We start from the raw sequence: 26,140 nt of genomic DNA on the forward strand, positions 1-26,140 counted from the left end.
CATAACATTATATTTACATGAGTAATTATACAGAGGCTTCCAGCAGCTCTGTCTGGTAATTCCGCACCCACTGCTGCAGCCAGTTGGGAAAGGCCCTGATGCACGACAGCCAGGTGTATGTCCCTGGCACGCAGATCTGCCCACTTTCTCCTGCCAGAATCTGCGCAACAACGGCATCGGCAACCGTGCCGGCGTCCAGTGTGTATTGCTTCCACTTGCCGCTGTCGAGCGCTTGCTTGATGAGGGGTGTGCGCACCCATGTCGGATGAACCACGCTGAGATTCATTAGCTGCATCGTAAAACAGTAAAACCATCATGAATACAACATACGACGTCCTGACTTTGTTTGCTTTGTGCTGGTAGTGGAGCTCGAGCGCCAACCCTTCGCTGAAGCTCAAGGCGGCTGCTTTGGTGCAGGAATAGGCGACACCGGGGCTGACCGTCATAAAGGATGCCATGCTGGCAATCGTGATGACATGGCCATGGTTCCGCTCAATCATGTGGGGGAGAAACTCGCGCACGAGTCGGAAATGCGCAATGCTGTTGACATCAAAGATGCGTTTGGTCCCCTCGTCTGCTTCGTCGAGGATAGACTTCCCATTTGCAATTCCGGCATTGTTGACCAAGACAGTTGGATGGCCGACGTCTTTGCGGATCTGCTGTGCTGCTGCGTGAACTGCCTCTGGTGATGTGATGTCGCACTGGTAGAAGTGCACTTTATCTGGCGTCGCAGTCTGCGGCGCCACGAGATCCAGTATGACCACGGTGATGCCGTGCTCTGCCAGCCTGTGCACCATCTGCTCTCCAATGCCACTGGATCCACCCGTAATCAACACAATCTCGCGAGCCCAGTCCCATGGATCCGAGACCCAGTTGTTCAGGGCCAGCCGGGAGAGGGTCTGGTTCAGCTTGTACAGGATGCCAGCAGCAGCAAATATCTTGACCGCAGCGAGGACATTGGAAGGGATGTTGATCGAAGCCATGTCGACCAGTGATTGATGGAATGGTAATCTGGAGATGAGATGCTGAATCGAGTCGGAAAAAGCCATTTGGAGATTGTAGAGCGTAGGAAGGCAGACGAAATGGATGAAAATTTATTGATCGAGTGAGAACTTGGGATAAAAGAATGGAGTGTGGGTGACGATGGCCGAAATGACGAGTCGATTCAATATTCGATGCAGTTGTGACGGCCTGCATTTATTGCTATCCTGCTGATATATTGCATGACTGCATGCTGCATGTGATATCAGATTCCAGGCTGCTATCTCTTCAATCTTTGAACATTCTTCACTTTCTGTCGATATCCTCATGTTTTGTACTCGGCAAATACTAACCCCCGAGCGGACAATAGACTGCCCGACTGTTGCCACTCGGTCTTTTTTACAGTCCGACAGCGGCCATTCTAGAAATATTTAAGAACTCACAACCCATGATGCATCGGAGTCTGTCATCAAAATAAAATGCCATCTCCAAGAATCGCCATTGTCGGCGGTGGTCCTGCTGGCCTCACCCTGGGAGTTTTACTGCACAAACGCTGCATCCCCTTCACGATATTCGACCTCCGTCAGCAACCAACCGACGATGAGCTGGCCAAGCCATCTGGCATGCTCGATCTGCACGAAGAATCCGGCATCGCTGCCCTCACGGAATGTGGGCTTTTCGACCAATTTTTACTGCTCACTGGCGAATGTTCCGAGGCGCAAAAAGTGGCCGACAAGGATGGGACCATTCTGCATGAAGACCAAGGGGAATTGAGCGAGCGTCCAGAGATCCCACGACATGCGCTCATACAGCTCTTGAGCTCGCAATTACCGGCGGAGAGCATCAAATGGGGCCATAAGCTTCTATCTGCGACCGCGTTGACCACACCCAGCGGCACTGAAACGGAACTCGACTTTGGCCCTCATGGAAAACACACGTTCGATCTGGTCGTCGGCGCGGATGGCGCCTGGTCTCGCATTCGCCATCTGCTGACAGACGTCAAACCAGAATACGCGGAGCAGCAGCTCATCACGGTCACCATCCGCCACGTCATAGCCAAATACCCGCATCTCGCCGCAATGGTCGGTGATGGCACTTTTACAGCACTTGGTATGCGACACGGCGTCATGACACATCGTGGACCGCAGGACTCGGTCCGGGCATATATTGCGCTCACCACGACCGATGAGGACTTTGGAGTTTCATCAGGACTAGCGAACCAGACAGCTGCATCTGCAAAGAGCCGGCTTCTAGACGACAGCACATTACTGGGCTGCTGGGGCGATCAGATCAAACAGCTGGTTGCCATTGCATGCGATGAAGAGACAGCGGACAACCCAGGCCCCATGGACATTCGATCGCTATACAGATTACCGATTGGCGCCTCGTGGGAGCACAGGAACTACGCCACGGTGATTGGGGATGCAGCGCACTTGATGTGTCCATGGGCCGGCGAGGGAGTCAACCTGGCCATGCTGGATTCTTTACTGCTGGCCAACGCGATCACCAAGGCATACGAGTCTGCTGGGCGGGATATGCCATTCCAGAGCCAACTGGATCCTCTGATGAAGGAGTTTGAGGACGACATGGTGGCACGCTGCAAGGAAAAGGCAGAAGAGACACACAGCAATGGGCAGATGCTGTTTGGCGACGATGGGGCACAGGCATTTGCTGAGTTCTTCAGGCAAGTGTATCAGTATGCAGAGGCATAATGGATTTATGAACATATGCTAGAGATATCACGATAATTGATAAAATATATACCCAAATATCCTTCGATAGAACTGGTTTATTTAGCATCCGCAGTCAGATCGTCAAAGTCAGTCTGCGATGCAATTCCATCCCACTCATCGCAGATCTGCATTCTCTCCTCGCAGCTCTGTCGGATACACTGCAATGCATCAGCCCCAATGGGCAGTCGTAGCGGCAACTCTTTCCCGGCACATCTGCCCTCGCCCCTGACGGCGTCAACGACCAGTTCGCAGCCCTTTCGAGGATCGCCGGGCTGGTTGCCATTGGTGGCCGCACATCCGCCGCTGATGAGCTTGTTCATCTCGGCATATTCGGGCAGCTGGCGAGGAGCACGGTACTGGATGACACCCGGTGCCATGACGGCCGTGCGGAAGTGGCCAAAAGTCAGGATCGACGTGCGCAGGCCAAAGGGAGCGACTTCCAGGGCCAGATTGGGCACGATTCCTTCGAGGAGCCCTTTGGATCCAACGTACGACGAGGCTCCGTGGGCGCCAAAGTAAGGTCCGATCGAGCCGACGAAGAGCAGAGTGCCGGTCTGTCGAGCCCGCATCAAAGGCAGAAAGGCGCGTGTCAGATTCAATGGACCGAGTGTATTCACACGGAGACATCGGGTGAGTGTTTCCTCGCTATCCTATGTTAATCACCGTGTATGGATGGTGGACGACGTTCTTACTCGAGCTCTTCCAAAACCCCAGCCTCGATATACCCAGCATTGTTGACGAGCACGTCGACTTTTCCGTATATTTCCCATGCCTCTTGGGCTTTCTGGTTGAGCTCTTCTTGCGGTGCAGTGACATCCAACTCCATCACAGCTGCTCCAGCGTCTTTCAGGGCAGAGAGGCGTTCTGCGCCACTGCCATCTTTGCCTGGCCGTGCTGTAGCAATGACTTGGTCGCCCTATGCGAGTTAGTGGGATATCCTGAGTTTTAGAACACGCCTACTTTATTAAGAATGGCGTGGACAAAAGCCTCGCCCAGGCCCGAGGAGCAGCCAGTCACCAGCCAAGTCAGTTGTGCAGTCATGATGATGGAGTGATTTGCAAGATAACAGCAGATTCTTGCTCAATTTAAATAATCCCCAGTTATATCTGGAATGTTCCAACAGCAGCATTCGACAGTCCACCGGCAGCCTGCCATGTGGCATCAGCGGAGCCCCTCATCTGACAGTCTCTCATCTGACAGTCTCTCATCTTACGCAGACAATCTTACATTCAGGCGTCCACCTCAAATTAATTCATTATCAGCTCGAACCACTTTCTCTCCTAATAAAAAATGCCGTGGCACCAAGTCTCTCCTGGCCACTTTGAGCGCCAATTCGACTCGCTGGAAATATTTTATCGCGCCATTGCCGATGCTGGCGCCCCGCTGAAGAGGCAGCACTATCTGATTTCCTCCAGTGTCCGGCTGAAACAAATTCCTCCTCCAGACCAAGTGAAGCAGACATGGAAAGCGCTTCGTCAGCAGCATCCACAGATTGCAGCGCTGCCAGATGAAAGCGGCACTCGTCTTACATACACATCACCATCGCCAGCAGACCTCGAGGCATGGGCGGATGAGACGTTCATTGTCGAGTCGGTCGACAGCTCTGGCGATCATCTATACAAAACTCTGCAGCCATCGCCGCTCTTTAAGCTCTACTATCTACCAGGAACCAGAGAGCTTCTCTTCCGCGCACCACACTGGCGCATCGACGGCATTGGATTGATGCATCTGCAAGCAGCATTCCTTCGCATCCTAGCCAACGGACCTCCAGCTGACCTTCAGTTCGATGGATCGGAAGCAGCACGTCTCTCTCCATCGTTTGATGAAGCAGCTTCCATCCCACTTGAAGCCGGTGACTCGATTTACCAGGCAGCCGATGCGGAATTGGATGTCTTCCGGAATGGGCTGCCCAGCATTTCCATTCCCACGCTGCCAAATGCATTGCCTACAGCCCCGCGACGGATGATCTCTGGTTTTTCAGCAGGCACAACACAGCGCATTATCTCAGCATGCAAGGCACATGGCATAACAGTAACAACAGCTGCGCATGCTGCATTGGTGGTCGCCACCCTGCCATACGCACAGGTCAATTTCGATCCAGCAACGCGTGGATGCGGCGGCGGTAAATACACCTGCTTCAACGCCATTGATCTGCGGAAGTACCTACCTGCGCCGTATAGCAGCTCGAGCACTGCCGTCAGCATCTATCACACCGGCATTCCATTCAGCGTGGATCTCAGTCTGAACAATACGTTTACATCAATGGCCAGTGTGCTTGCAAAAGGATACAGTCGCAATCTCAGCAAGGATGAGCCGCGCAATGCACTTCAGTTCCAGGCAGAGTATGTGCGCAAAGTACTCGAACTATTGGGAGCAGCACCAGAGGATCCTCTACGTGCCCCTGCTCATCCTGAATTGAGCTCGATTGGAGTCGTCAATGGCTACCTCCAAGCCGATTATGAGGGGAAAGCATCACGGCATGAAGTCGAGGACTGGTGGATAGCGGTAGAAGTCATCAACCGACTGTTATGCACGAATGTTTGGACATGGAATGGAGAGATGAAGCTCAATGTCAACTGGAACGAAGCATTCTACGACGAGGACTTTGTCATTAACTTTCTAGATGAGTGGAAGATGGCTCTTGTAGAGGGGTTGAAGGTGGATATTCGGTAATTGCAAATTCCATACGATCTTACATATTATAATCCATTCATAGAGCGTATACAGAGAAGCCCGAGACTTCACGGCATGCAGAAAAGCCCAACAGTTCACCATGCCGTGACGGTGGAATCTTAATGCCATCGAAGCAGCAACTGGAAATACCATAATGCCGAACGCGCATCACACTGGATCGCATCACTTTGATGGAGAATCCAGGCCGATTGGAGAGATCTTCGGGGATATCTTTCATGCTCCACCGTGCATTCTCAGTCAAGTGAAGGCGAAAGTTTCTTGCCTGAATCAAAATTAAAGGCTGGAATACCGCGTCCAACTCATATCCTTTGTCCAGCTGCTTACCGTGAATAAAAAGATGCATATTTTGCAATCCCTGCATTCTGCCTAGGGAAGAGCATCTTTCGATCCAGGAATGATAGTTGAAGAGGAGTTGCTTATATGTATCCTTGCACGACATATCATGTTCCAGGGATAAATTCAGTTTGACGCTGCGAATGATGTTGCATCGATGAGGCGGAATCATCTCTTTCATGCAGTCAAAGTCATCTAATCCCTCAAAATCGAAAAGATTTTCTGTGTAGAGGACTGGAATAGCCTCCGAGTATCTATACTGGTCAGTATCGTCTCCTCCATCGCCCTGGAGCAACTCACATCAAGCGACAAGACTGCAGCAGAGGCAGCTTGCCCACCGCGTTCAAATTACTGGGGATCACTCGGCCTGTAAACTCACTTCGATCAACCACGCTGATCTCGGTGACGGTGTGATCCCCATTGCACTCGCTGCCGCGGGGGCCTTTGCTGCCCCGGCGGATGTGCCATCGGTGGCCCCCGAGATATTCGCGCCAGATCAACAGTCGAAGCTCGTATGGCAGCCGGCAAAGCGGCGACTGGCGTTGATTGCGGGTCTGCTGCGATGCTTTTTTGATGCTTATTATGGGCTTTGGCTGATGGAAAATGCTCTGTAGGAGTCCTTTCTGTTCTGGTATGACTGTTTTGATATAGATATCGTCTCTGTCTTCCGGCAGCGGAATTGTAAGCGCTCGTCTCCTGGGCGGACGAACTTCAGGCTTATCGTCCGCACTCGAATTTCCCATTTTGACAGAAATCAATTTTCGTTTCATCAATGGTGTTGATCGAACGAAAAGTGCGCCTATTTAAATACGAACGCTTTGGTACACGTGGCTGTGTCGTATACGGCAGCCTTGTCAAACTCATTCTGAAAGAGCAACGATCGGCATCTGAAGAATCGCTGCCTATTTGCGAAGGAATTGATTTTAGTTATAGTATTTATCTTAGAGGATAAGTATACAAAACCGTTGATTTATTAAAAAGTGGTGTTCGAAGACAGCATAGATAGTGCGGGTGGAGAGCCACAAACAGTCAAATATATATCGACGTTGAAAGATGTCACTTTCGATTGGATTACAGGTGGCATCTAACGATTTCAAAGGCAGCATTAAAATATAAATAACAAAAAAGAACAACTTGCATATCGCAGCCAAAATCCTCAAATTGACAACATGCTTGTCCAAGTGCAGCGTGTGAGTCATCGCAATGGAGCTAATTCAAGCCACCTTGAGATTTTACTCAACTCAGCTTTGATCAACATTCTTCGACACGGTTATTGATTGATAAAAATGCCTTCATCTACTGTGCCATACGGCCACTGGAAAAGTCCACTGACACCAGAGTTGTTGGCAGACAGCAGCATCTCGCTCCATGAAGTTGTGGTCAATGTAAGTCATGTCGATGATAAAGTACGCCATTTTAACAGAATCAGGAATCCACCGGTGCCATTTACTCCGTTGAATGCCGTCCGACTGAGAACGCTCGATATGTGATTGTAGAGCATCGCAATGGCCAGCGTCGAGATGTTCTGCTCAAAGAATTCAGTGCCCATGCGACAGTGCAGGAACTCGGCGGTGGCTCAATCGCGATCAACCTGGATGGACACATTATCTTCTTCGACGATATTTCCAAGAATGTTTACAAACTCGACCCTCTCTCTGGACAAACGACTGTGATTCGTGCAGCAGTCAAAGGCATACGATATGCTGATTTCTGCTGCCATCCACGAGATACACGGTGGATTCTTGCAGCCAAAGAAGATCATCGCAATGCAACCCCAGAGACACAAGCATATGATGTGAACAATCTGCTTGTAGCTATTGATATTCTCACTGGAGAAGAGACAATGATTGCCGAAGGAGATCACTTCTACTCGCATCCCAAGTTCGATCCCTCTGGAAGATACGTGTCTTGGATTCAATGGTCCCATCCGGATATGCCCTGGACAGGAACAGTCCTGTATTTTGGAGAATGGCAGAATGCAACATTGCTGAATGTAACCAGACTTGCTGGAAAGGCTCGAGAAGAAAGCATCGCGCAGCCCAAGTGGGGATTGGATGGCAGACTGTATTTTGCCAGCGACAAGACGGGATTCTGGCAATTATACAGCTTCAACCTGGTTGACCGTCAATTGCATTCACTGTCGATCCCAGGTCTTGAACAGGCTGATTTCGCCATCGCTGAATGGATGCTTGGGTGCTCGACATTTATATTTCTGGATGAATCCACGATTGCAGCAGCAGTCATTGTCAACGCCACCAGTAAGATCGTGCTGATCGACACAAAAACATTGACATTTCGAGAACTGGAACTGCCATATTTGGATCTAGTCAATCCGGGAAATGGCATCCATCGCGTTTCCAAGTCGAGATTTGCAGTCGTTGGCTCTTCATCCACTACCCCGAAAGAACTGGCGATAGTTTCAATCCTGCCCGACTTCGACGTGCAGAAAACAGTGCTTACTTCCATCTCATCGTTTGAGCTGCCCTCCGAATACGTCTCTCAAGCAGAACATCTTACGGCTCCTCAGAAGCATGGACCGCTTCGTGATGGCAACGTCCATCTGTTCTATTTCCCCCCTCAAAACCCCGACTTCGTGGCTGATAGTCAAACCCTTCCACCCCTTCTGGTCTACGCTCATGGCGGTCCGAATGGATGCACAACGCCTGCTCTAGACTTGACCATACAGTACTGGACTTCCCGTGGCTTTGCTCTTTGTGCCGTCAATTATACGGGTTCAACTGGGTTTGGGCGTGACTATCGGGAACGACTGTCGGGCTACTGGGGCGAAGTCGATATTGCAGATATTGTCAGTGCAGTTGACTTCCTCGTAGGACGGGGATTGATTGACGAAACCCACGTTGGCCTGTATGGCCGCAGTGCCGGTGGATATGCTACCCTGCAGGCTCTTCATGTATATCCGGATGTTTGGGCGGCTGGAGTGAGTTGGTTTGGTATCAGCAACGTCAGAGCTTTGCAGGCAGACTCGTACAAGTTCGAAAGTCAGGATGTCGACCGATTGCTATTAGGAGAGACCGAACAGCAGGATCGAGAGAAAAAACTGACCACTCTCAGCCCGTGCAGTCATGCAGAAAAGATCAAAGCACCATTACTTCTGCTGCAGGGCACGGCTGATCAAGTGGTCCCTGTCGAACAAGCCCGAATGATGGCTCATGCTATGCATGATCAAGGCCGTGTCGCAGAAGTGGTCGAATTCGAAGGCGAAGGACACGGATGGGTTGGGCGAGAAGCCATTCACCAGTCGTTTGAGCGACAGGAGCAATGGTGGAAGCGTTATTTGACTTAGATTAATGTAATGTCTGAAATCTATACTGTATAAAGAAATTCTATCCGAGTACAGATATTCTGCACGTGTATAACCAACAATGGGCTTTTATATCTACTATCAGATGCTACACTTCTTGATAATCCCCTGCACCAGACTGTCCTTGTGCTGGAATGCCTCTCCAAACAGCTTCATCTTGTCTGCACTCAATGCCTTCCTTGCATCCGCCGCTTCACCAAATGCCTTACGCGGGCCTTTTGCACGAATTCCAGCAGCACTTCCTAATATGTTGAGAATAGCAAATGGCGCCGACTCTGGATTCTTCACAATATCAGCAATGGAGATGGCTGCATTTCCTGCCTCGCCAATGATCAATGCAGTGCGGGAGATGGCAGCGACACCACCTACAGCGGCCGCAGCCGCTTCGCCAGCAAAGGGAATAACAGCAAAGACAATGCTCAGGATGCCAATAATCAGCTCATGCTTCTTGGTTTCCTTCTCCTTCTCTCCGATCTCCTTGATATTCTCAATCTGAACGGCGGCATCCTCGAGCATGAAGACGGGCATACTCAGCGCTGTGACAACATCGCTGTCATCCGCATCCAGAGTACCAAAACGCATCTCCATGTACGTTTCAATCATGACACTGGCCAGCTCGTCCGTCTTGGGGATGGCCTTGTTGACAATCTCCTTTGGATTCTTCACATCAATCTTACTTGCGTCACTGAGCCGTCGGGGATAGTTGTAGTACACAAGACTGTTTGTGTTGCATTCCGGGCACATGCCCTGCTGCATGCAGATGCAGGGTTCCACGATTATATGCTCCTTCTGCCATTCAACCCAATCCTTCTCGATTCCGTACTGGGCAGAGAGAGCATTGTAAAACCCATCTTCATCTCGCATCTTGTATCTCAGCGACCGAGGGCCCTGGTTTGTGGGCGGAAGATCGCCTGTCTTGAAATTGGCCTCGGTGCAAGGACCGCTGCCCTTGGCTCACTTTGACTCCCAGTCACAGTCCATGTACTTGCGGCCGTCGCGTATCATGAACTTTTCTAGGGAGGAGTCAATGCTGTCTTTGACCCATTCGACGTAAAACATGAACTGTGGGTGTTGTTAGCTTTGTTGCAGTGGCCTCTCATCTTCAAAGTAGACGTACCTTGTCATCGTATCCTTTGGATGCTTTATTGTAATGCGTGATTGCATCATCGAGATGACCGAGGAGAACATTGAGGATGGCCTGTCCACGGCAATTAGCGGGAATAGAGTCCACGTTGCTGCTGAGGTCCTCCAGGGTAGTTGGCCACGAGGATGAGTCACATCCGATAACAGGCAGACCGGAGAGATCGAGCTTGTTCTCACCCCAGGGCCATCGCTCCAGTCCTGCAGGTCGGCGGCCCAGTCTGTAGTTCCACCGAAGTTGAGATCACGGATCCATTCAATGCGCTTCTTCTTGGTCTCATCGCTCATGTAGGCCACCCAGGTCGTGATTTCACCTTCGGTTCCATACACCATGATGTCTGAGTCGGATTTGTCGTCATGCCACTTGCGTGCCTTGTAGCCAGGCATGCCCTGGTCTGCAAAGTCATTGATGTCGTTGAGTTCGGCGTTGGAGATGTACCCAGCGGTATCGGTGCATTCACCAATTTCAGCTGTGGAGTTGGAGAAGCTCCCGGTGAACTTGCACATCGGCCCAGTACAAGTGGCATTCTTCATACCAAAGCCACGGCCATAACTAGAGATGCCGACCAGAATCTTGGATGCAGGCACACCAGCTTTGGTGATCATGGCCAGGGTACCTTCCGTCTCTGTCTTATTGACATGCGATCTGAGGCAATTGGCAGCTTTACAACCTGGATTGGCATAGCTGTTTCCATAGTCTGTGATAAAGTCAGTTTTATTCGTTCAACTAAAAGGAAAGAAACAGACTCACCCCATTGACCGTGGAGATCATAGGTCATGTAGATAAAGTAGCTCAGATGATGAGCCATCATCTCGACGGGGAATGACTTCAGATACCAGTACGAGGCTGGCAGTGCAATTGAGAGAGACTTTCCGTCGAGTTTCTTTTCGATGAGCTTCAAGAAGTCCAGATAGTTGGACGTCTCATCCCCTCCACCAGCGGGGACGCCAGGGATATCAGTGGCGCCGGGATACTCCCAGTCAAAGTCAATGCCGTCCAGGTTATTTTCCTCGATCAAAGGAATGACGTTGGCAATGAACTTTTCCCGGTTTCCTGGCTTCACGGCATCACGATATCGCTGGAATGTGCCCTCATCCGTCGACTCAGCCCAACCGCCAAATGAGAGAATCTTCTTGAATGAGGCCTTCATCTTGACAAACTTGTCAAACTGCTTCTTCACGCCGTCTTTGAAGGTGATTCCAAAATCCTCATTTGGTCCTGCGAAAGCGAAATGGACATGGGTGTGGTCAGTCTGGTCGGCAAGTTCGGTAACATCCATTGTAAGGCATTCACGCTGCACATTGAAAGCCTCAAAGTATGTGACTTTCTTGAACTCTTCGGGTCTTTCTTCGTTTCCGACGACTTCTGTTCCACAATTTGATATACAGCCCTGGGTACCGTTTTTAATTGCCCCTGGGGCGCCGGTGTCCGCTGGGGATTCGGTGCAGAAATTGTCAGTTGTGCCACAGAATCCCCATCCGGAGCAGCACGCTTTGAGAGGACATTGGTTGAGCTTCGCCAGATCAAATCCAGTAAATGATCCAGACGGCGCCTTGGTGCCTGGCTTCTGGGGTCCACACACAGCATTTTAGAGGCTGTTGGGCATTGGGGTTGCCCTTGCTGAGGCAAATGCGTTGACCAGGTTGGAGTCGGTCACAGCCTGACCATCCCCAAGTACCTTTATTGAAAGTGTTTATCTGCTCCTTTGTGAGACTGTTTTGTCCAGCAATATCATTACAGCCATCATCGGGTTGGACTTCGTGGACAGCACAAGTGCCATCTGCCTGGGGTTCGGGCGTCATGTCGGGAAGTGATCCAGCCGAGCAGCAGGCATACTGCTTGGGTTTGAGGCTGGCGCAGAACCTGGACTCGGAGTTGTATTTGCTAAAGTCGTCGCCAGAAATACCGCATCGGCTGGCCAGAGAACCGCAGCTATCGCCAGATGAAACCTGGATAATTTTGCAGTCGGCGCGAGGAATGAGTGTGTCAGTGACCAGAGATAGGGCAGAATGCAGGCCTCGCTTTGCCTTTATCGAGGAGACCAGAATCCCCAGTTCAACATCTCCCTGTTTTCTGGATTGCTTGATGTCGACACAATCACCATTAACCCAAGCCTTGACGGCTTCTTGGACATCCGAAAGCTTGTCCACCGAGTCAACAGCGTAAATCCCCACCGTTTGGGCATTGGTGGCATCAGCGTCGCACGTCTGAAATACCTGGCTTCCTTTTTGCATTTCTGGCACTTTTCAAGACCCAAGAATGTTAGCTAGGAGTCCCAGAAAATTAGCCTTATACAGAGCGCTACTCAATCCTAGCAGTCAATAAGGACTCGATAATGTATGAATCGCGTAACAAAATCCCCAAATTCCAGAGCCATGATCCCTATCTAGCCAAGACACTTATTTTCAGAATTTTATTAGTACATTTGTGCCGGTGGGGGCCAGAAATAGAAATGGATGAGATTTTTTTTTTTTGTAGTTATTGTTAGTAATTGGTGGTATACAAGGGCCTCTGTTCTGGCCTTGGTTTCTATCCTATGAAAGGGTTATTGTTCTACTAGATATCACAACCCCCCCTTTATCCTCGATAGATTTAGTTATCTCACTCCTAGTCATCATGTTTGCTTCTTTTACACGACCTTCGGTGCTGTCACTGGCCATTATCTGGTTGTTCCTATTCAGCTGCCTCACGCATGCTGCGGGAGAGGGCAACTTCTTGTCTCACTGCTTCGAAAAGCTTTGGCTATGGGAGAACTACCGGATCATTGTGTAGGTACACGTTCAGCAACAGTCTTGTATCGTGTGTTGGGCTAATACCGCGAGGGCCGGCTCTTCAGGGCCGCGGCCAGAAATCCATATTATCATTCAACGAACAGAGAGGCCAGGAATCGACAAATAATAAAGGCCACATCGAAATGGACCAGACTCTTACCTACTCTGAGTTTATGCGTCGGCTTGACAACAAGGGATTAGATGATGACATGTCCCAGTTATCAAAAGAGCCCAAGAGTGCAAGCGAACTCAACGATGCTGCACAGGAGCTCCTGAGAAATAAATACGGTGGTGAAATCGATCCTGGGAAAATCGACCCTGAGCTCCGTGGCAAAAAGCTCAATGCCCCAAGCAACCTAGATGACCCCACACCCCCCAGGGCTCTTCCTGGACTAAGGATGATCCCTTCCGAACTTCCTACACTGTGCTCGTCGATAAAATCGAGAATAAAGTGTCCAGCTGGCGCACGAATGGAAACAACGAAAAGGCTACAGAAGCCATCAACGACCGTTGGGACCGCATCAAGAATATCAATCAGAACATTGTGACTCTGCGGCAAGAGGATACGCAAAGTTATATTGCTAAGCTATTTCGAAAACCTACTAAAAACAAAGGACTTGGACTTCGCGATGACGGCTCTGTTAAGACAACCAAGGAGAAATCTGCAATCGACATTGGGCCTAAATATGACAAGGTTGACATTGACGCGACTCTCTCAGCGAATAAAGATAAGCTCAAGGCCCAAGGCTTGGGGAGCAAAAAGGAGTTGGCAAGATGGGTATGTCATGGCCGCTTACACAGTTCCAATAATATATGCTGATATGACCATAGGTTAATGGACTTGGGAATCCCGAAAGCAAAGCCAAGAATGGATACGCTGATGCTTAAAAATCCCACTTTCGAACACAATGTTCATGGAACAGAGTCAAATCCCGGGTTACTCTTAAACCTGATGCACTGGCAGAGGAATTGAAATGTAACTGAGTGTGTACTTCTATATACATATGCTCTCTATTATCACTTGCAGTCAATATTTCTGGAACATTTTTAGTATATTATTATAGGTGTTCTATCAAATGACACTGAAATGATCTGGTCGTAACAAAACTTGTTATAATTGTAAGAAGCAAAAGAATGGTAAATCTAACCGTTGGGATTAGGGTTAATTTTGTATTTCCTTTGACGTGATCACTTTTCTTCGTTCGAGGATTGACACAGCGCGATCCGCCAAATCAAGCAGGACTACATAGTACTCCATGTGTGGGTGCCATATGGGGCTGAGGGGCAAATTATCTTGTCGGCGTCAAAAATAATTTATATTTAGTCCCCAGCCCAACAAGTTGTTGCCTTGGAGAAGCTCTCATTTTTATTTTGTCTTTCTTCCTCCTTCTCCATTGAATACCCACCAATGGAAAATGCCCAGAACAATGCCCAATAGTGACTCGCCCAGCGATACTGAGGCCAACAGGCCTCTCGGCAACGACGAAAGTGACGATGAGAGTGACTTCTCCGCAGAGGCACCCCCACCGCCCTTCGACTACAACCAGTGCATCGCTGCTATGGAAGGAAAAGCGATTCCAGACAATCTCCATTCTCTAACCGCACGATATTCTCTCATTCGAGGCATCCGCTGCCACTATGACTTGGCGACAAGCCCAGGAATCTTGGAACTGGCTTCCAGCGGCGAAGAATTCGCGCCTGAGATTGGCCGGGCGCACAACGCTCGGCTGATCATGAGTAATGTAATCCCAGATGGACTACATGATGCGAACACTCGGCCGTACTGCATTTGGAATCCAGACTTTGCAGACGAGGATACTTACCGGAAGCTGGCGTGTCGCTTTCCTGACATGCGTTACCAAGTTGGCCGGGCCTGTGCTGCTGCTAGCTATGTTACTCTCTACAAGGAACTCGGTTTGCTACCTGATGTTTCCAGAGCTAAGGAGGCACGAGAGAGCAACACTGACGGAGGTCGCGAGATCTTTGCGATTATTATGGGTTCGCCCGCAAAATATGCTGTCATGGATGACTTTGATCGCTCCATTAATACCGACAATCCACGGGCACCGGCATTTCTGAATGGCGACACGGCTGTTCGGTGGACTCTTCAGGGCCGATACAGGCCGCCAGGAAATGGAAAAGAGGTCTTTCGTAAGACGCCCGATGTTGAAGAGGATGGAGGTCTTGATGCAGAATAGTCCTATTTACCTGATTCATGTATCGACCTCACATATGAGGAGGCTCAGTGGCTCTACAAACCTCTGCCGCTTGATCTCCCAACCCTCAAAAAGGATCTCTTGATACAGATGGCAGCCTACGAGGGAAACGTCGATCGATACGCTCGGCTGATGCGCCAGTCAATGACCTGGACGGGGTTGCTGTGTGTTGTCCGGGGCATTTACCATCACACCATGTTTGCTCGATGGTGGGCCGATCAGCTGGAGACAAATCCTAGGCGTCTCATCCTGTCAGGCAAACCCTCTAGCGATCAAGACCTGATCTGGCGAATTTCAACAGCCATTAACGCCCGTCGTATCATGATCAATGATATCACAGGCTTCAACAATGACACGAACTATCTGCCATATCTCATCTGGTGGCCCCTCAAGCCTGACAGGAATTCTCTTTCTAAACTAGCTGAAGATTGTCCGAAAATGAAAGAGCAGATTGCTATTGCCTGTATATTTTGTGACTACGAATGGCAATACCGCAAGCTTGATGCCAACAGTAATATGCGATTGGCCGCGCAGAACTGTTCAAATCCTTTCTATCTAGCAGATGTGGAGAGACGTGCAGCTGAACAAGGAATTGATATCACCCTAGGGCACCGTGACTGGGACGGTGAAACAGACGCTGTGGCCACAGACCTGGAGCCCACTACAGAATCACTATATGCACCTCTGCATGCAGGTCTTATGGATGACAACGGGAACCTGTGTGGGACCTACTTTGCTCAAATGCCAGAGTCAGGCTTGGTAGAGAGGTACGTATGGCAGTCTCAAGAGAGACTTCGCAAGATTGAGTGTTTGCATGGTGGAATATGGGAGGGACCCACGCATGACTTAGATGAAGATCAGCTTCCAGAGGGTTCAATATGAATATGCACCTCCTGTTACATATTACAGGTTTAAGAAAATGAGGATTGACATCTTGAGAGTTGCACTTCGTTATGTATAGCTGTAAGGATGTACTCTAGAGGTATCTAGACACTGTAGTAGAATATATAAGCTGCAATTTCTCATTATTAGGGCCTGTATGATATGCTATATGCAGGAACGACTACTAAGGTAATGGCTTAGATATACACATGTGACTATATGGTATATATCTCCAATTACTCGCTTAAAATGTTTTCTAGACTAGTTATTAGTTCTACTATGAATTAAGTACTATATTTACTATACTTAAATAAAAAACTTGGAGTGCGCTGCTATTAATATATTTCTATTATCTTAAGCCTCTTATAAATGTCCGTGGAGAGAATATCGGCCCGGAATACTTAACTACTATTAAAACCATATTAACTATCGCCCTGCTTACTGCGCAGTGTTTATAAGATCCCTTGACTTCTCTTCGAAATACTACTTTGCTACTGGTGCTGGATTGGATGTATTGTTCTGTAATTGCGTATAGTAATCTCTCTTGAAAATGTTTATCTTTTTTTACGATAGCGAGAGCTATGTGGGAACTCTTATAGAGGTAAGTACCCGTTCTGATCCATGTTGCGGAACTCTTATAGAGGTAATCAAAGTGCTTAGTAGTTAATAGTTTGCTAGAGATATTGTTTATTCCCTTCTGTCTATCCTTCTTTATTATTCTTATAGCTAGTTAAATGACTTATAGCTTTGTACTTCGACCTTATTAATATAAGAAACATAACCAGCCTAATCCTGAAAGCATCTAGTTGAATTATTATTCAAGCTTTCTATTTCTCATCTCATAACCTGATTTTAATTGTCTATATGTTATTATATCTCATAAAGCCCTGCCTCTATATAAATACTGGCAGGAATGAGAATAAGAAAGGGCTTTTTGATAGAACATAATCTTGAATCAGCGTGATAGTAATATATCCTCCGATTTTCTTTTCTAGTCCATCCTGGTAGGAACTAACTCAGCGTGATTCTAGCTCTATCATAAGCTTAATGTAATATTCATCGCCAGCACTGGTGAGTGTTTCAAAATATGGCATGTTGACCTGCAACTACTCATCTTTACCAGTCTAAAGCCACCACCAAAGATATGTGTAGTTAGGCCCGGCTCTGGAATATAGATACCTCCCTATAAATATACTCAGTCTAAGGCATAAAAAAGTGAAGAAACAAATCTCAGGCCGCCCAATCCCTGCTTCAAGCGCCGTAGTTAAAGCACCCATCACCCAAACAGTTTGAAGATTTTTCTCTGCTTTATGACCAACAATCTCTTCCCAAGTGGAGACGATAGACCGACAGTGTTTGATATAATCCTCCTGTTTCGGGGGCACTCCCCGCTCGAGTTCGCAGAATAATGCGGTTGTATTTTTGTCGAACGGTGGAGGATATGGCGCCACGAATCTGCCAAATTTAGCTGGTCATCATCGACACAGAAGACTGTTTTGTTGACCATTATATATATCATCTTAATGGATGTTAGATATACAAAACAGCAGAATAGCAGGAATCATCATACCACAATGCCAAATGAAAACACATCGGAAGTCTGGTTTCTAGCGCGATTGGCATCAGCTTTCAAGGCTCCTCATCGTATGAAAGCAAAGTGGACCTCGTAGCCACTTGCCTTTGGGCACGACGACCGTATCTTCGAAATCGGAGATCTGGACTTTTCTTGATGATAATTTCATCTTCGCTATTTTGCTCATAGTCTATGAGAATATTGTTTGGGTTTGATGTCTATCCACAGTCGGCCAGGTAAGAATCGTGATAGGGTGCATCTCCCGGCAATATTTCTACCTACCGTTATGCAGAAGATCCCTATAATGCATATCCACGAGCCCCTGCAAAGCACTCCGGAGATTACATCTCCTCATCTCTTTTTTCGATAGGTTTCTCTGACTCAACCAAAGCAGGTCTCTAGATAAGAACAGAAAAATAAACATCTCTAGCTGTTGCAGTGTCCACTGCTCCATTTATATTTGGGCAGGTAGATAGTGACTTCTGCATGCTCAGCTAGTATCGAAATTCTCCCGGAATTATGGTTTTCATGGATACTCCTTTCCGAAATAGGAAGTGGTGACATGTGGGGCTCAATGATGGAGTCTCCACTTTGAACTTTTCCGCTAGCTTCACCACGCCGTGAATGACAAACGAAAACCTTGCAACCTCCATGTACAGACCTCAAGATCCTAATGATACTCAACGTAAGTATATTCCGGCAAAATGTCAGCACAGGGCCCCATCGCCGACCTAATAACTACCTATCACGAACTCAATGCCACTATAATTGATGAATTCCATGAAGAGCCATCCGCACTTGAATTCATGCGCTATGTCGCTAAAAATAGACCGTTCGTCGTCCGGAGCGGTGCCAAATCCTGGAAAGCCTATAAAGAATGGAACGCAGAGTATCTGGCCAAAGTCATGAAAGACAAAGACGTGCAGGTTGCTGTGACTCCATATGGGTAAGTGAAAATCAAGTCAAAGACCAGACCGAGTTCCATTGCAGTAGAGACCTACTAATAGCCGTCAACAGCAACGCAGACGGAGTAGTCGAGACAGAAGACGGCACCCTCCTCGCCGTCGAGCCACACCAAATGCAAGAAAACTTCCTCGACTTCATGCATTATGTCCAAGCAGACAGCTCAATCCCTCCTCCCTCACCACCTGAAATCCGCAATGTGAAATACGGTCAAACTCGTATGTGTAGCCTCATTCATGCCCATCCAATAACTAAACCTGACATCAAACCCAAACTTTAGAAAATGACAACCTCCGCTCTGAATACTCCACCCTCTTCGCCGATGTGCCGCAAGACATCCCCTGGGCGCGAATCGCCCTCCAACAACCTCCCGATGCCATAAACTTCTGGCTAGGGAATGCCCGCAGTGTAACAGCCATGCACAAAGACAACTATGAGAATGTGTATGTGCAAATAAGAGGGCAGAAACACTTTGTGCTCCTCCCTCCAATTGAAATGCCATGCGCGAATGAACAGTTTCTCACTCAGCACCACTACACGCCTGTCAGCGCCCAGGACAGCGAGACTCTCCAGGTAAAACCGCAGATTAATCCAGAGCCTATTCCTGTTGCAATTTGGGATCCGGAGGTTCCAAGTGAGAGGACGTCGGAATACTCGCATTTGAGCAAGCCGTTGTCCTTGACGCTGAATGAGGGAGATATGCTTTATCTGCCGGCGATGTGGTATCATAAAGTCAAGCAGAGCAGTGGGGAGGAAGGGTTTGCCTGTGCAGTGAATTATTGGTATGATATGAGTTTTGAGGGTGCTTTTTGGGCGCAGAATTCGTTTGTGAGGGATGTGGTTTTGGAGGGTAGGAGGCGGGTGGGGTATCCTAATTTAGAGATTGGAGAGAAGAACAAAGAGGTAATTTAGAGGGGAAAGGGTGTATATGCGTCTGAAAGGGAATTGTTATATTTCATAAAGAGTTCATACTTGTTAAATGCTTGATCTAGAGTCTCTCTATAGTAGGCGAAATAATGGTAATGTTTAACAACTAAACATCACAGGAATCAGTATTTCTTAATATATATAGATAGATTAGTGTGTCACATGAGTCAAGTCTACTAGCGATGCATTGAGGCGAGGTTGGGGCGGGTTTACCTATAAAAACCTAATTTTTACTGGACTAACCCATTTAAGTAATAGCACTAACTAAATATAGTTAGATCCCTGTCTATAGCGTGTCACACGAGTCAAGTCTACGTGGAAGTAATGATAGAGTTTAAGTAATAAGATAAGTTTAAGTTAAGTTAAGATTTAGGACTCATCTTAGTATATAGTGTGTCAAACGAGTCGAGTTGGAGTAGGAATTTAAGACTCGACTCATGAGTAGAGTTAGGATTTAGGACTCAAACTCATGCTAAATAGAATAAGAGTAGAGTAAGAGTCAGTATTTTTACTATATTTTACTGCATTTTAAGCCTCCCCCATATAAAATAGGTGTATTTTTGGTAGTGTGTCACAGGAGTGGAGTTTGAGTAATAAGTAGAATACCTAGTCTTTTGCTGGTAATGCAGCAGCACTACGCCAGAACGCTCCCTGGTGGTGGTGGCCGTGACACCATCCACTAATCCTAATTTAGAAGGATTTGTATCAATCCTATTAGACTAATACTAATCTGTAAGAGATATCGATTTATCGGGATAAAAAACCCATTGGCTAGGTAAGGAAATGATAATACTGTCACGGGCTGAATATCTTCAACTCCGTGTCAACGCTCAACCTCGGATCTACGGCTGGTCAACCGCCACACGCATGGAGATTGATAAGTGATGGAGCTCAATATATTCACGATCAAGCCATAAAACCAGAGATCCGAGGGATCTAGAATAAGGTGTGGACGCGAATACCCTGTGCGATAGGGGGGTGAATAGCGGTCGATGGCAAATGGGACTTGTATATAAATAGGGCTTGAATTATTGACCTAGTAGAGGTCAAGCAATTTGTCTTGATGAATTTGAATATGTATTATTCAAAGTCTTACTTCATCTACGCGTTTGCGCATACTCAGTGAATAGCAGTTGAATCACTTACTACCAATCGATTCGTATATCAACCACCTCCTCAAGTGATTTATTCGAAGCCGCTTACAAATACTTAGGTGACTAGGATTAGGATGGCACAGTTAGATCTTTATAAGGAATCAGGCTTATTTTTATATTAGGTTTCTTCCATAAGAGCAGCCTAGGAAGAAAGTAATAGGAGACTATATATTGCTTTACTTACTAAAGCCTTCACTATATGTTTAGCTATTCTGTAAAATGTAATAATCTTATCAGTTAGATAGGAAAGACGATGGTAGGAATAGTCTATGATAAGCTCTTGGACAAATTAAATCGTTCTCTGAAAGCCCGAGGACAGGAGCTTATCAGGAAAATGAGGATCAATCAAGTATTACCTAGTAGTGGGGCTGGTAAGACCAGTATGTTAGAAAATGTGATTTGGACCTGAAAGTGAATTTCACCATGAGTTCTCGAGTCACGATAACTGCGTCTTGGAATACAATGGGGAGGAGGTCATAGCTGAACTCTTTTAACCGGCCATCATGGTTCTTCCGAGTAGTGTAGAACTGTTCCTTCTCTTCAGTAGTTGGTGTACCTGAGCAATGTGACAGTGCTATGTAGTCAATACAATGTGTTAATTTTTGGAGTTGTAGCTTATTAGAATCCATGTTCCTAATTAAAATGACCCATGCTGGCCAGAGGTCGCGTTCATGCTTAAAACAATTGTGCTCATTGTTGCACATATCAAACCATTCGCGCAGTAACTTGAATTGATTAATTTTCGGTTAAAGAGAAGACTGATTTGTGAATCTATTGGAATATTTTTCTGATATGTCTATATATAATGAATAAATGATTAGTATCTCTGCATTGGATGGAGAAAAGTTATACCATAATGGGGGAAAATACGCTCGAGGATCGCAGGTATCCTTTTAACATGACCAGCCAGCCTTAAATTGTAGTCAATATGAAGAGTTAAGAATGTCATGGGTATTGTTAAATGATTCTATATACTTTTCTGGGAGGGATTCAACTTACTATCTATACCAACATCATATTAATGTCAGCTGCTGTCATATCTCATACAATCTTCCAGGAGAGGTTGACTTACTATCTGTACCAACATCACATCACCATCATCTGCTGTCCTATCCCTAATTCTCCTTGAAGAGATCAACTTACGAACTATACCTGCCGGCTGCAGCAAGCGTACGACTCCGAGCATCTCCTCTAATATATGGTTGCTTGGTAGCGCCGCCTAAGAAAGATGGGCGGCCATAAAGCATCACCCCAATTATGCTAGGAGCCTATGCGATCATCTATGCGAGAAGGCTGACTCGTATCTTAGATCAGACGGCGGTGTTCCTGTGGGGTGAGTTCTACGTCCAAGCAGCAAAATCTAGCATTAGTCGCACTCCGAACACAAAAAGGTTGGCCAAAAAAAAGGCCAAAGAGCGCAACGCCTATTTGTCGAAGCAGATTTCCATTTTATCTCGCATTCCATTCCTAACAGCTGATATATGTCAATGAATCTGGATATGATAAGCGCATAGGCTTCAGGCAGACGGGCTGCTCCCCTCGTGGAATAGCACCGGTCCCAAAGACGAAGATTCCATTTTAAATGCTAAGGTCAACTGGGATCAAGTGTGTAGAAGGGGAACGAGGAAAGGACACTTTTAGCTACATATAGTGGACGAGACGGTAGTCCATCAGCTTCCTGAGTCCTCAGCTATCCACCCTGCAATGTCTTCCTGTCCGGTCAGGCTCGACTGCCCGTTTCATCTGGCAGGCACAGTCACACAGCGGAAGGGCGCAGTCGGTCGCATACGGGTTGCGCGTCGACTACCTGTCATCAACATCCCCGTGAGTGCCTCGTGGCTGCCAAGTCAGTCTGGCTGTCTTAACCCAGGAGGACTGTCACACGCGCTGGCAGTTTTTAGGTGATATGAGAAGATCTAGACGTATTGTTGGCCGGGAATATAACTTAATAGGCCTTCTAATGGTAAAAAAAAAAAGGAAAGTTCTATTAATGTTCAAAGTTTTGCCGATGTCTAGCAGCAGCGCAAAGACTATCCCATCTTTGCTCTTCCATAGGGTCTATGAATACCTTTTCTCCACATCGAACAGCGTGTCCATGACCTTAAGGTGAACAATGGCCTTTTTTGAATGTCAATTTCATTCCGTATGCTTGTGGGGAACGCCAAGTTATGGCGGTGTATATGTTCTGGAAGACTCCGACAGCGCAAACGGCGAACAGGATCTCAAACCCTTTATTTCCACCGAGGATAAGGATGACGAACTGACTGCCATTTCCACGGGTGAGAAGAATATTTTTCTGGGTTCCAGCTCGGCACGCCCACTTCTCGTGGACCCATCTCGGGATGCTGCATGTCGCGAAAGAGAGAATGGTGCCGGATGTAGTGATGAGGAAAATGCTCCAGTCGCCCAACACACCAAACGGGATGGCCGCCATGCCTAGCTGAAGTATACATACCACAAACCCTAATAGTACAGAAGATCGCGGCCTGTGTAACCTCTAGGATTTGGCCCTGCTTGATAAACTGCGACACACAAACCCGCTCTGGTCGGCTTTAATAAAAGACTGCTAGATCCACGAACCTTCCTCTCCGCACGGGTCTTCTCGAGCTCGAATTTTTGTTCGAGCATTACATCCAGCTGGGTTCGGACGGCAGGTTCCATCCACCTGTTGAAATCCGCCGAAGGCGACCGTACTATTTAGTTTGTATTCTTTTGGACGTACCCGCTTTTGCCATTAATGATGATGCACTCGGAATCTGCTGAGGGCATGAGGTTGTTGCCCGCGAGAGCAGACAGAGCAGACTTAACTGCGAAGGCGACCCATCTCAGAAGCCGCAAAGTGTATTACTGTCAACACAACTTAAAGGCTGTAAAAAATCGTAGCCTCAAGTGTGCACAGAAGACTCCATCTTTTAGGCATGCTACATACCGATCGAAAAAGCAACTGGGACAAAGCCACGCCCAACAAGCTGTCGACAGCTTTGGCCACCTCAACGCCATCACCACCCAGGATGAGAAGCGCGGTGAATATATCACTTGGATTAGTCCACTGATCTGAAAACTCCCATTTGGGGGGTGAGAGGTCAAAGTCTCGGTGAAACAAGGCTGGCATTGTGGCGGAGGTTGATGGAACGTTGGCAGGGCAGAAGGTATCAGTAATTGACCGAAGATAATTGAACAAAGTAGTCCTAAAATGAACAGAATAGTGTTATCATATCACAATACCAATGCGAATTTAATACTGTACGAAGGGCTGATAATAAGAATGACTCCAAGCGCCGAATCCTAGTTGTTCATTATGTTGGTGGCTGCGTTTACCATTCTGTTATATCAAAGAACGGCTGCGTTTAAGACACTAAGAGGCTCAGCCAACCAATAGATCTCAAATTAAAATAAAAGTACAGTAACTCCTATACACCAGTGTCTAAATCAGGATCCAAGGAAGATATGTTCTGGTGCTAGCAAGACCATTAGTCTCTTAATGTAATAAAATGATCGCCTTGTCGTTCCACTGACCATCTGACCATCTAGAATCATGGGAGCTGGAAACTCACTTTACCCATTACCACATTCCAGATCGCACTACCTGCTGGGTCAATTCACTTTAAGGCCTTCTTAAGGAGCTTCCCGAGAAAAATACACGAAGGGATGAAACCTCTTTCTATCAGCTGAACCTATTAAAAGTACTGATTATCATTGATTTTGATATCTGGCTGCTCTTCCCAGCATGAGCTTTGAATATATTCTGGTCTTCGTCGCGAACTAGGATATCATGGCCCTTGCACTGAACCTTACCTTGAGAAAAGACAGGTGATTAACGCGAACAACCCCTGGTGTTGCGATATAGCCTTTACAGGGCTATCTTCCGAAGTAGAATGTTTCTAGCGGTCTCCGTAATCAGCTGCCAGTAGGAACTGTGGGGCAGAGCCAGGTATTTTCCATTTCCTTCACCACCACCATATTAGTTAGAGTTACCCTCCATTCGATCTGATAGTGAATACAGGTCGGTGGTTGTCGATCAGTTGTTCTGCCATCGTCCCGCTCTTCCAACTTGCATAAATCTAACTTGGTTGCTCGCGTTTCATACAAGGAAGATGAGCATTCACCAAATATTTCTTCGGGGTCCGGTGAGGGACAGATTTACGGATGGCATGCAGTCACAACTAAAGTAACTGGGATAGGGGGTATACAAGGGCGCCGTTCCCATAGATTAGCCATTTTAGGTCGGTAGTTAGCATAATCGTCTTGCAACAGCAGAGTACCATAGAGCACCAAGTGGGAGGAAGCTGTGGCTGACAGGCTGAGTATAGTGACGAGGGGGTTCATTAGTAGTCTGCAAGTCAGCAAATCATTATAAATCACATTTCATGTGTCTGGTTCTGATTGTCACTTGGATGTTCAGGGTAGGGAAAATGACAGCTTGCCATCCCCACCCCAGCTCTTGTTTGGATGATTTGGCTTTCATCAAATGTAACATTCCAGCTACCAACGGACCACCCGTACATGGCGTTATAGGTCATGTACGATAATATTTCATTTCGCCGTTTTTGCCATTACTTGTAGTTACTAAAGCGGACTAACGTAATCCACTACCGAGCGGAATATATTGAATACTAGTGACGCGCTCTCCGCAAACTATGCACGCCGATGCGCTGAAATGACATGGAAAAAAAAGGTCAACTGAAATCACTTATATAGTAAAGTGATTGGATTTGATGGAGTGGTAGATGCTGCATTGAATGGAAAGATTAATGGATAAGGAAAGCATTAGGGTAAACTTCAATCTTTGAATATATATATATATAATTATTACTATATAATCTAGGGTATATTTCTATACTTTTAGACTACTATCTAATCTCTTCTTATACTTATACCCTTAATTTATACCCAATACCTTCCTAACTACTACTACTTAATCTATTATAATAAGGCTAATTAATTATAACCTAAATTAATCTATCTAGACCTAAATCCTATCTACTAGCCATACTTAAAATCTTACTAGTTATTAATAGGGTGATACTGTACTATAATATCCCTCTAGTGTATTATTTAAAAATAGATAATAGAGTATAGCATAGTAGTCTTTCTACTTCTTCTCGAGATAGAAAGGGGGCAGAAGAATTTATTTTAAACGAGTAATGTCTGGGCGAAGAGCCGTTAAGCAGTATAAATATATATATAAATATATAGTGTTCTATCCTCTTTCACACGTCTTCCTATGGAAAAGTGAACTGCTATACCCAGCAATTTTTATGAGTTAGGAACCAGACTATGATGGGAATTTTCTGATGTTAGGTTGGCTATCCACAGCCTTAGTTAACCTGATGAGCACCCTCTATAGTCAACCATTTTTCATTGAATATCTCATTCACCAATCAACTCAATTAATTGCATGGATTAAGATCCCCATTAAGTATAATTTTGATATTATTTGATCAGGTCTT

General features: G+C 46.9%; 12 protein-coding genes across 12 annotated transcripts; 6 read left to right on the top strand and 6 right to left on the bottom strand.

Moving 5' to 3' along the window:
- Positions 1-25: 25 nt before the first annotated feature.
- Positions 26-983, bottom strand: ASPWEDRAFT_111994 (SDR family oxidoreductase; the record flags this gene model as incomplete). Its single annotated transcript, XM_040828292.1, has 2 exons — positions 26-275; positions 331-983. 2 exons carry the CDS (start codon positions 981-983, stop codon positions 26-28), a joined length of 903 nt encoding a protein of 300 aa, XP_040689934.1.
- Positions 984-1,155: 172 nt separating this feature from the next.
- Positions 1,156-2,937, top strand: ASPWEDRAFT_41468 (FAD-dependent oxidoreductase). The gene has a single exon (XM_040835566.1). The coding sequence runs from the start codon at positions 1,461-1,463 to the stop codon at positions 2,691-2,693; it is 1,233 nt and encodes a 410-aa protein (XP_040689935.1). The 5' UTR covers positions 1,156-1,460; the 3' UTR covers positions 2,694-2,937.
- On the bottom strand, positions 2,732-3,879 carry ASPWEDRAFT_538219 (SDR family oxidoreductase). The gene is made up of 3 exons (XM_040837960.1): positions 3,675-3,879; positions 3,407-3,630; positions 2,732-3,359 (listed from the first exon to the last, which is right to left on the bottom strand). Exons 1-3 carry the CDS (start codon positions 3,753-3,755, stop codon positions 2,771-2,773), a joined length of 894 nt encoding a protein of 297 aa, XP_040689936.1. The 5' UTR covers positions 3,756-3,879; the 3' UTR covers positions 2,732-2,770.
- A 125-nt stretch (positions 3,880-4,004) lies between these two features.
- On the top strand, positions 4,005-5,984 carry ASPWEDRAFT_52065 (uncharacterized protein; the record flags this gene model as incomplete). The annotated part of the gene is made up of 2 exons (XM_040837695.1): positions 4,005-5,365; positions 5,972-5,984. The coding sequence occupies 2 exons, from the start codon at positions 4,005-4,007 to the stop codon at positions 5,982-5,984; spliced, it is 1,374 nt and encodes a 457-aa protein (XP_040689937.1).
- Positions 5,985-6,009: 25 nt separating this feature from the next.
- Positions 6,010-6,829, bottom strand: ASPWEDRAFT_41471 (uncharacterized protein; the record flags this gene model as incomplete). Its single annotated transcript, XM_040835567.1, has 1 exon — positions 6,010-6,829. A coding segment is annotated over exon 1 (442 nt), but the record flags the coding sequence as incomplete, so codon positions are not given.
- A 198-nt stretch (positions 6,830-7,027) lies between these two features.
- On the top strand, positions 7,028-9,045 carry ASPWEDRAFT_110440 (uncharacterized protein; the record flags this gene model as incomplete). Its single annotated transcript, XM_040828172.1, has 2 exons — positions 7,028-7,126; positions 7,171-9,045. 2 exons carry the CDS (start codon positions 7,028-7,030, stop codon positions 9,043-9,045), a joined length of 1,974 nt encoding a protein of 657 aa, XP_040689939.1.
- Positions 9,046-9,094: 49 nt separating this feature from the next.
- On the bottom strand, positions 9,095-12,973 carry ASPWEDRAFT_741488 (uncharacterized protein). The gene is made up of 7 exons (XM_040839444.1): positions 12,762-12,973; positions 11,844-12,440; positions 10,955-11,764; positions 10,360-10,901; positions 10,181-10,309; positions 10,049-10,125; positions 9,095-10,006 (listed from the first exon to the last, which is right to left on the bottom strand). The coding sequence occupies exons 1-7, from the start codon at positions 12,862-12,864 to the stop codon at positions 9,145-9,147; spliced, it is 3,120 nt and encodes a 1,039-aa protein (XP_040689940.1). The 5' UTR covers positions 12,865-12,973; the 3' UTR covers positions 9,095-9,144.
- A 145-nt stretch (positions 12,974-13,118) lies between these two features.
- On the top strand, positions 13,119-13,863 carry ASPWEDRAFT_173049 (uncharacterized protein; the record flags this gene model as incomplete). The annotated part of the gene is made up of 3 exons (XM_040831015.1): positions 13,119-13,399; positions 13,435-13,753; positions 13,807-13,863. 3 exons carry the CDS (start codon positions 13,119-13,121, stop codon positions 13,861-13,863), a joined length of 657 nt encoding a protein of 218 aa, XP_040689941.1.
- Positions 13,864-14,402: 539 nt separating this feature from the next.
- ASPWEDRAFT_28827 (uncharacterized protein) lies at positions 14,403-16,152 on the top strand (the record flags this gene model as incomplete). The annotated part of the gene is made up of 3 exons (XM_040833187.1): positions 14,403-15,126; positions 15,289-15,958; positions 16,101-16,152. The coding sequence occupies 3 exons, from the start codon at positions 14,403-14,405 to the stop codon at positions 16,150-16,152; spliced, it is 1,446 nt and encodes a 481-aa protein (XP_040689942.1).
- Positions 16,153-18,309: 2,157 nt separating this feature from the next.
- On the top strand, positions 18,310-19,552 carry ASPWEDRAFT_184203 (cupin-like domain-containing protein). The gene is made up of 3 exons (XM_040832022.1): positions 18,310-18,592; positions 18,664-18,827; positions 18,890-19,552. Exons 1-3 carry the CDS (start codon positions 18,351-18,353, stop codon positions 19,519-19,521), a joined length of 1,038 nt encoding a protein of 345 aa, XP_040689943.1. The 5' UTR covers positions 18,310-18,350; the 3' UTR covers positions 19,522-19,552.
- Positions 19,553-20,808: 1,256 nt separating this feature from the next.
- On the bottom strand, positions 20,809-21,394 carry ASPWEDRAFT_28829 (uncharacterized protein; the record flags this gene model as incomplete). Its single annotated transcript, XM_040833188.1, has 3 exons — positions 20,809-20,832; positions 20,875-20,902; positions 21,096-21,394. The coding sequence occupies 3 exons, from the start codon at positions 21,392-21,394 to the stop codon at positions 20,809-20,811; spliced, it is 351 nt and encodes a 116-aa protein (XP_040689944.1).
- Positions 21,395-23,514: 2,120 nt separating this feature from the next.
- Positions 23,515-23,995, bottom strand: ASPWEDRAFT_538677 (uncharacterized protein). Its single transcript, XM_040837966.1, has one exon. The coding sequence runs from the start codon at positions 23,800-23,802 to the stop codon at positions 23,551-23,553; it is 252 nt and encodes an 83-aa protein (XP_040689945.1). The 5' UTR covers positions 23,803-23,995; the 3' UTR covers positions 23,515-23,550.
- Between the last annotated feature and the right edge of the window lie 2,145 nt (positions 23,996-26,140).

Source organism: Aspergillus wentii (assembly GCF_001890725.1).
Source record: "Aspergillus wentii DTO 134E9 unplaced genomic scaffold ASPWEscaffold_4, whole genome shotgun sequence".
Taxonomy (NCBI): Eukaryota; Fungi; Ascomycota; class Eurotiomycetes; order Eurotiales; family Aspergillaceae; genus Aspergillus; species Aspergillus wentii.

Excerpts from the sequence above, each read along its gene's own strand:
- ASPWEDRAFT_741488 (XM_040839444.1), bottom strand. The coding sequence starts at position 12,864 with ATGGCCAGTGACAGCACCGAAGGTCGTGTAAAAGAAGCAAACATGATG. Across the intron at positions 12,441-12,761 it reads AGGGGGGGTTGTGATATCTA|AAATGCAAAAAGGAAGCCAG; the intron begins GTAGAACAATAA and ends GAAAAGTGCCAG. Across the intron at positions 10,007-10,048 it reads ATGATACGCGACGGCCGCAA|CGGTCCTTGCACCGAGGCCA; the intron begins GTACATGGACTG and ends AGCCAAGGGCAG.
- ASPWEDRAFT_538677 (XM_040837966.1), bottom strand. The coding sequence starts at position 23,802 with ATGCCAGCCTTGTTTCACCGAGACTTTGACCTCTCACCCCCCAAATGG.
- ASPWEDRAFT_184203 (XM_040832022.1), top strand. The coding sequence starts at position 18,351 with ATGTCAGCACAGGGCCCCATCGCCGACCTAATAACTACCTATCACGAA. Across the intron at positions 18,593-18,663 it reads GTTGCTGTGACTCCATATGG|CAACGCAGACGGAGTAGTCG; the intron begins GTAAGTGAAAAT and ends AGCCGTCAACAG. Across the intron at positions 18,828-18,889 it reads TGTGAAATACGGTCAAACTC|AAAATGACAACCTCCGCTCT; the intron begins GTATGTGTAGCC and ends CCCAAACTTTAG.
- ASPWEDRAFT_41468 (XM_040835566.1), top strand. The coding sequence starts at position 1,461 with ATGCCATCTCCAAGAATCGCCATTGTCGGCGGTGGTCCTGCTGGCCTC.
- ASPWEDRAFT_538219 (XM_040837960.1), bottom strand. The coding sequence starts at position 3,755 with ATGACTGCACAACTGACTTGGCTGGTGACTGGCTGCTCCTCGGGCCTG. Across the intron at positions 3,631-3,674 it reads TCCACGCCATTCTTAATAAA|GGCGACCAAGTCATTGCTAC; the intron begins GTAGGCGTGTTC and ends TAACTCGCATAG. Across the intron at positions 3,360-3,406 it reads GGGGTTTTGGAAGAGCTCGA|CGAGGAAACACTCACCCGAT; the intron begins GTAAGAACGTCG and ends AACATAGGATAG.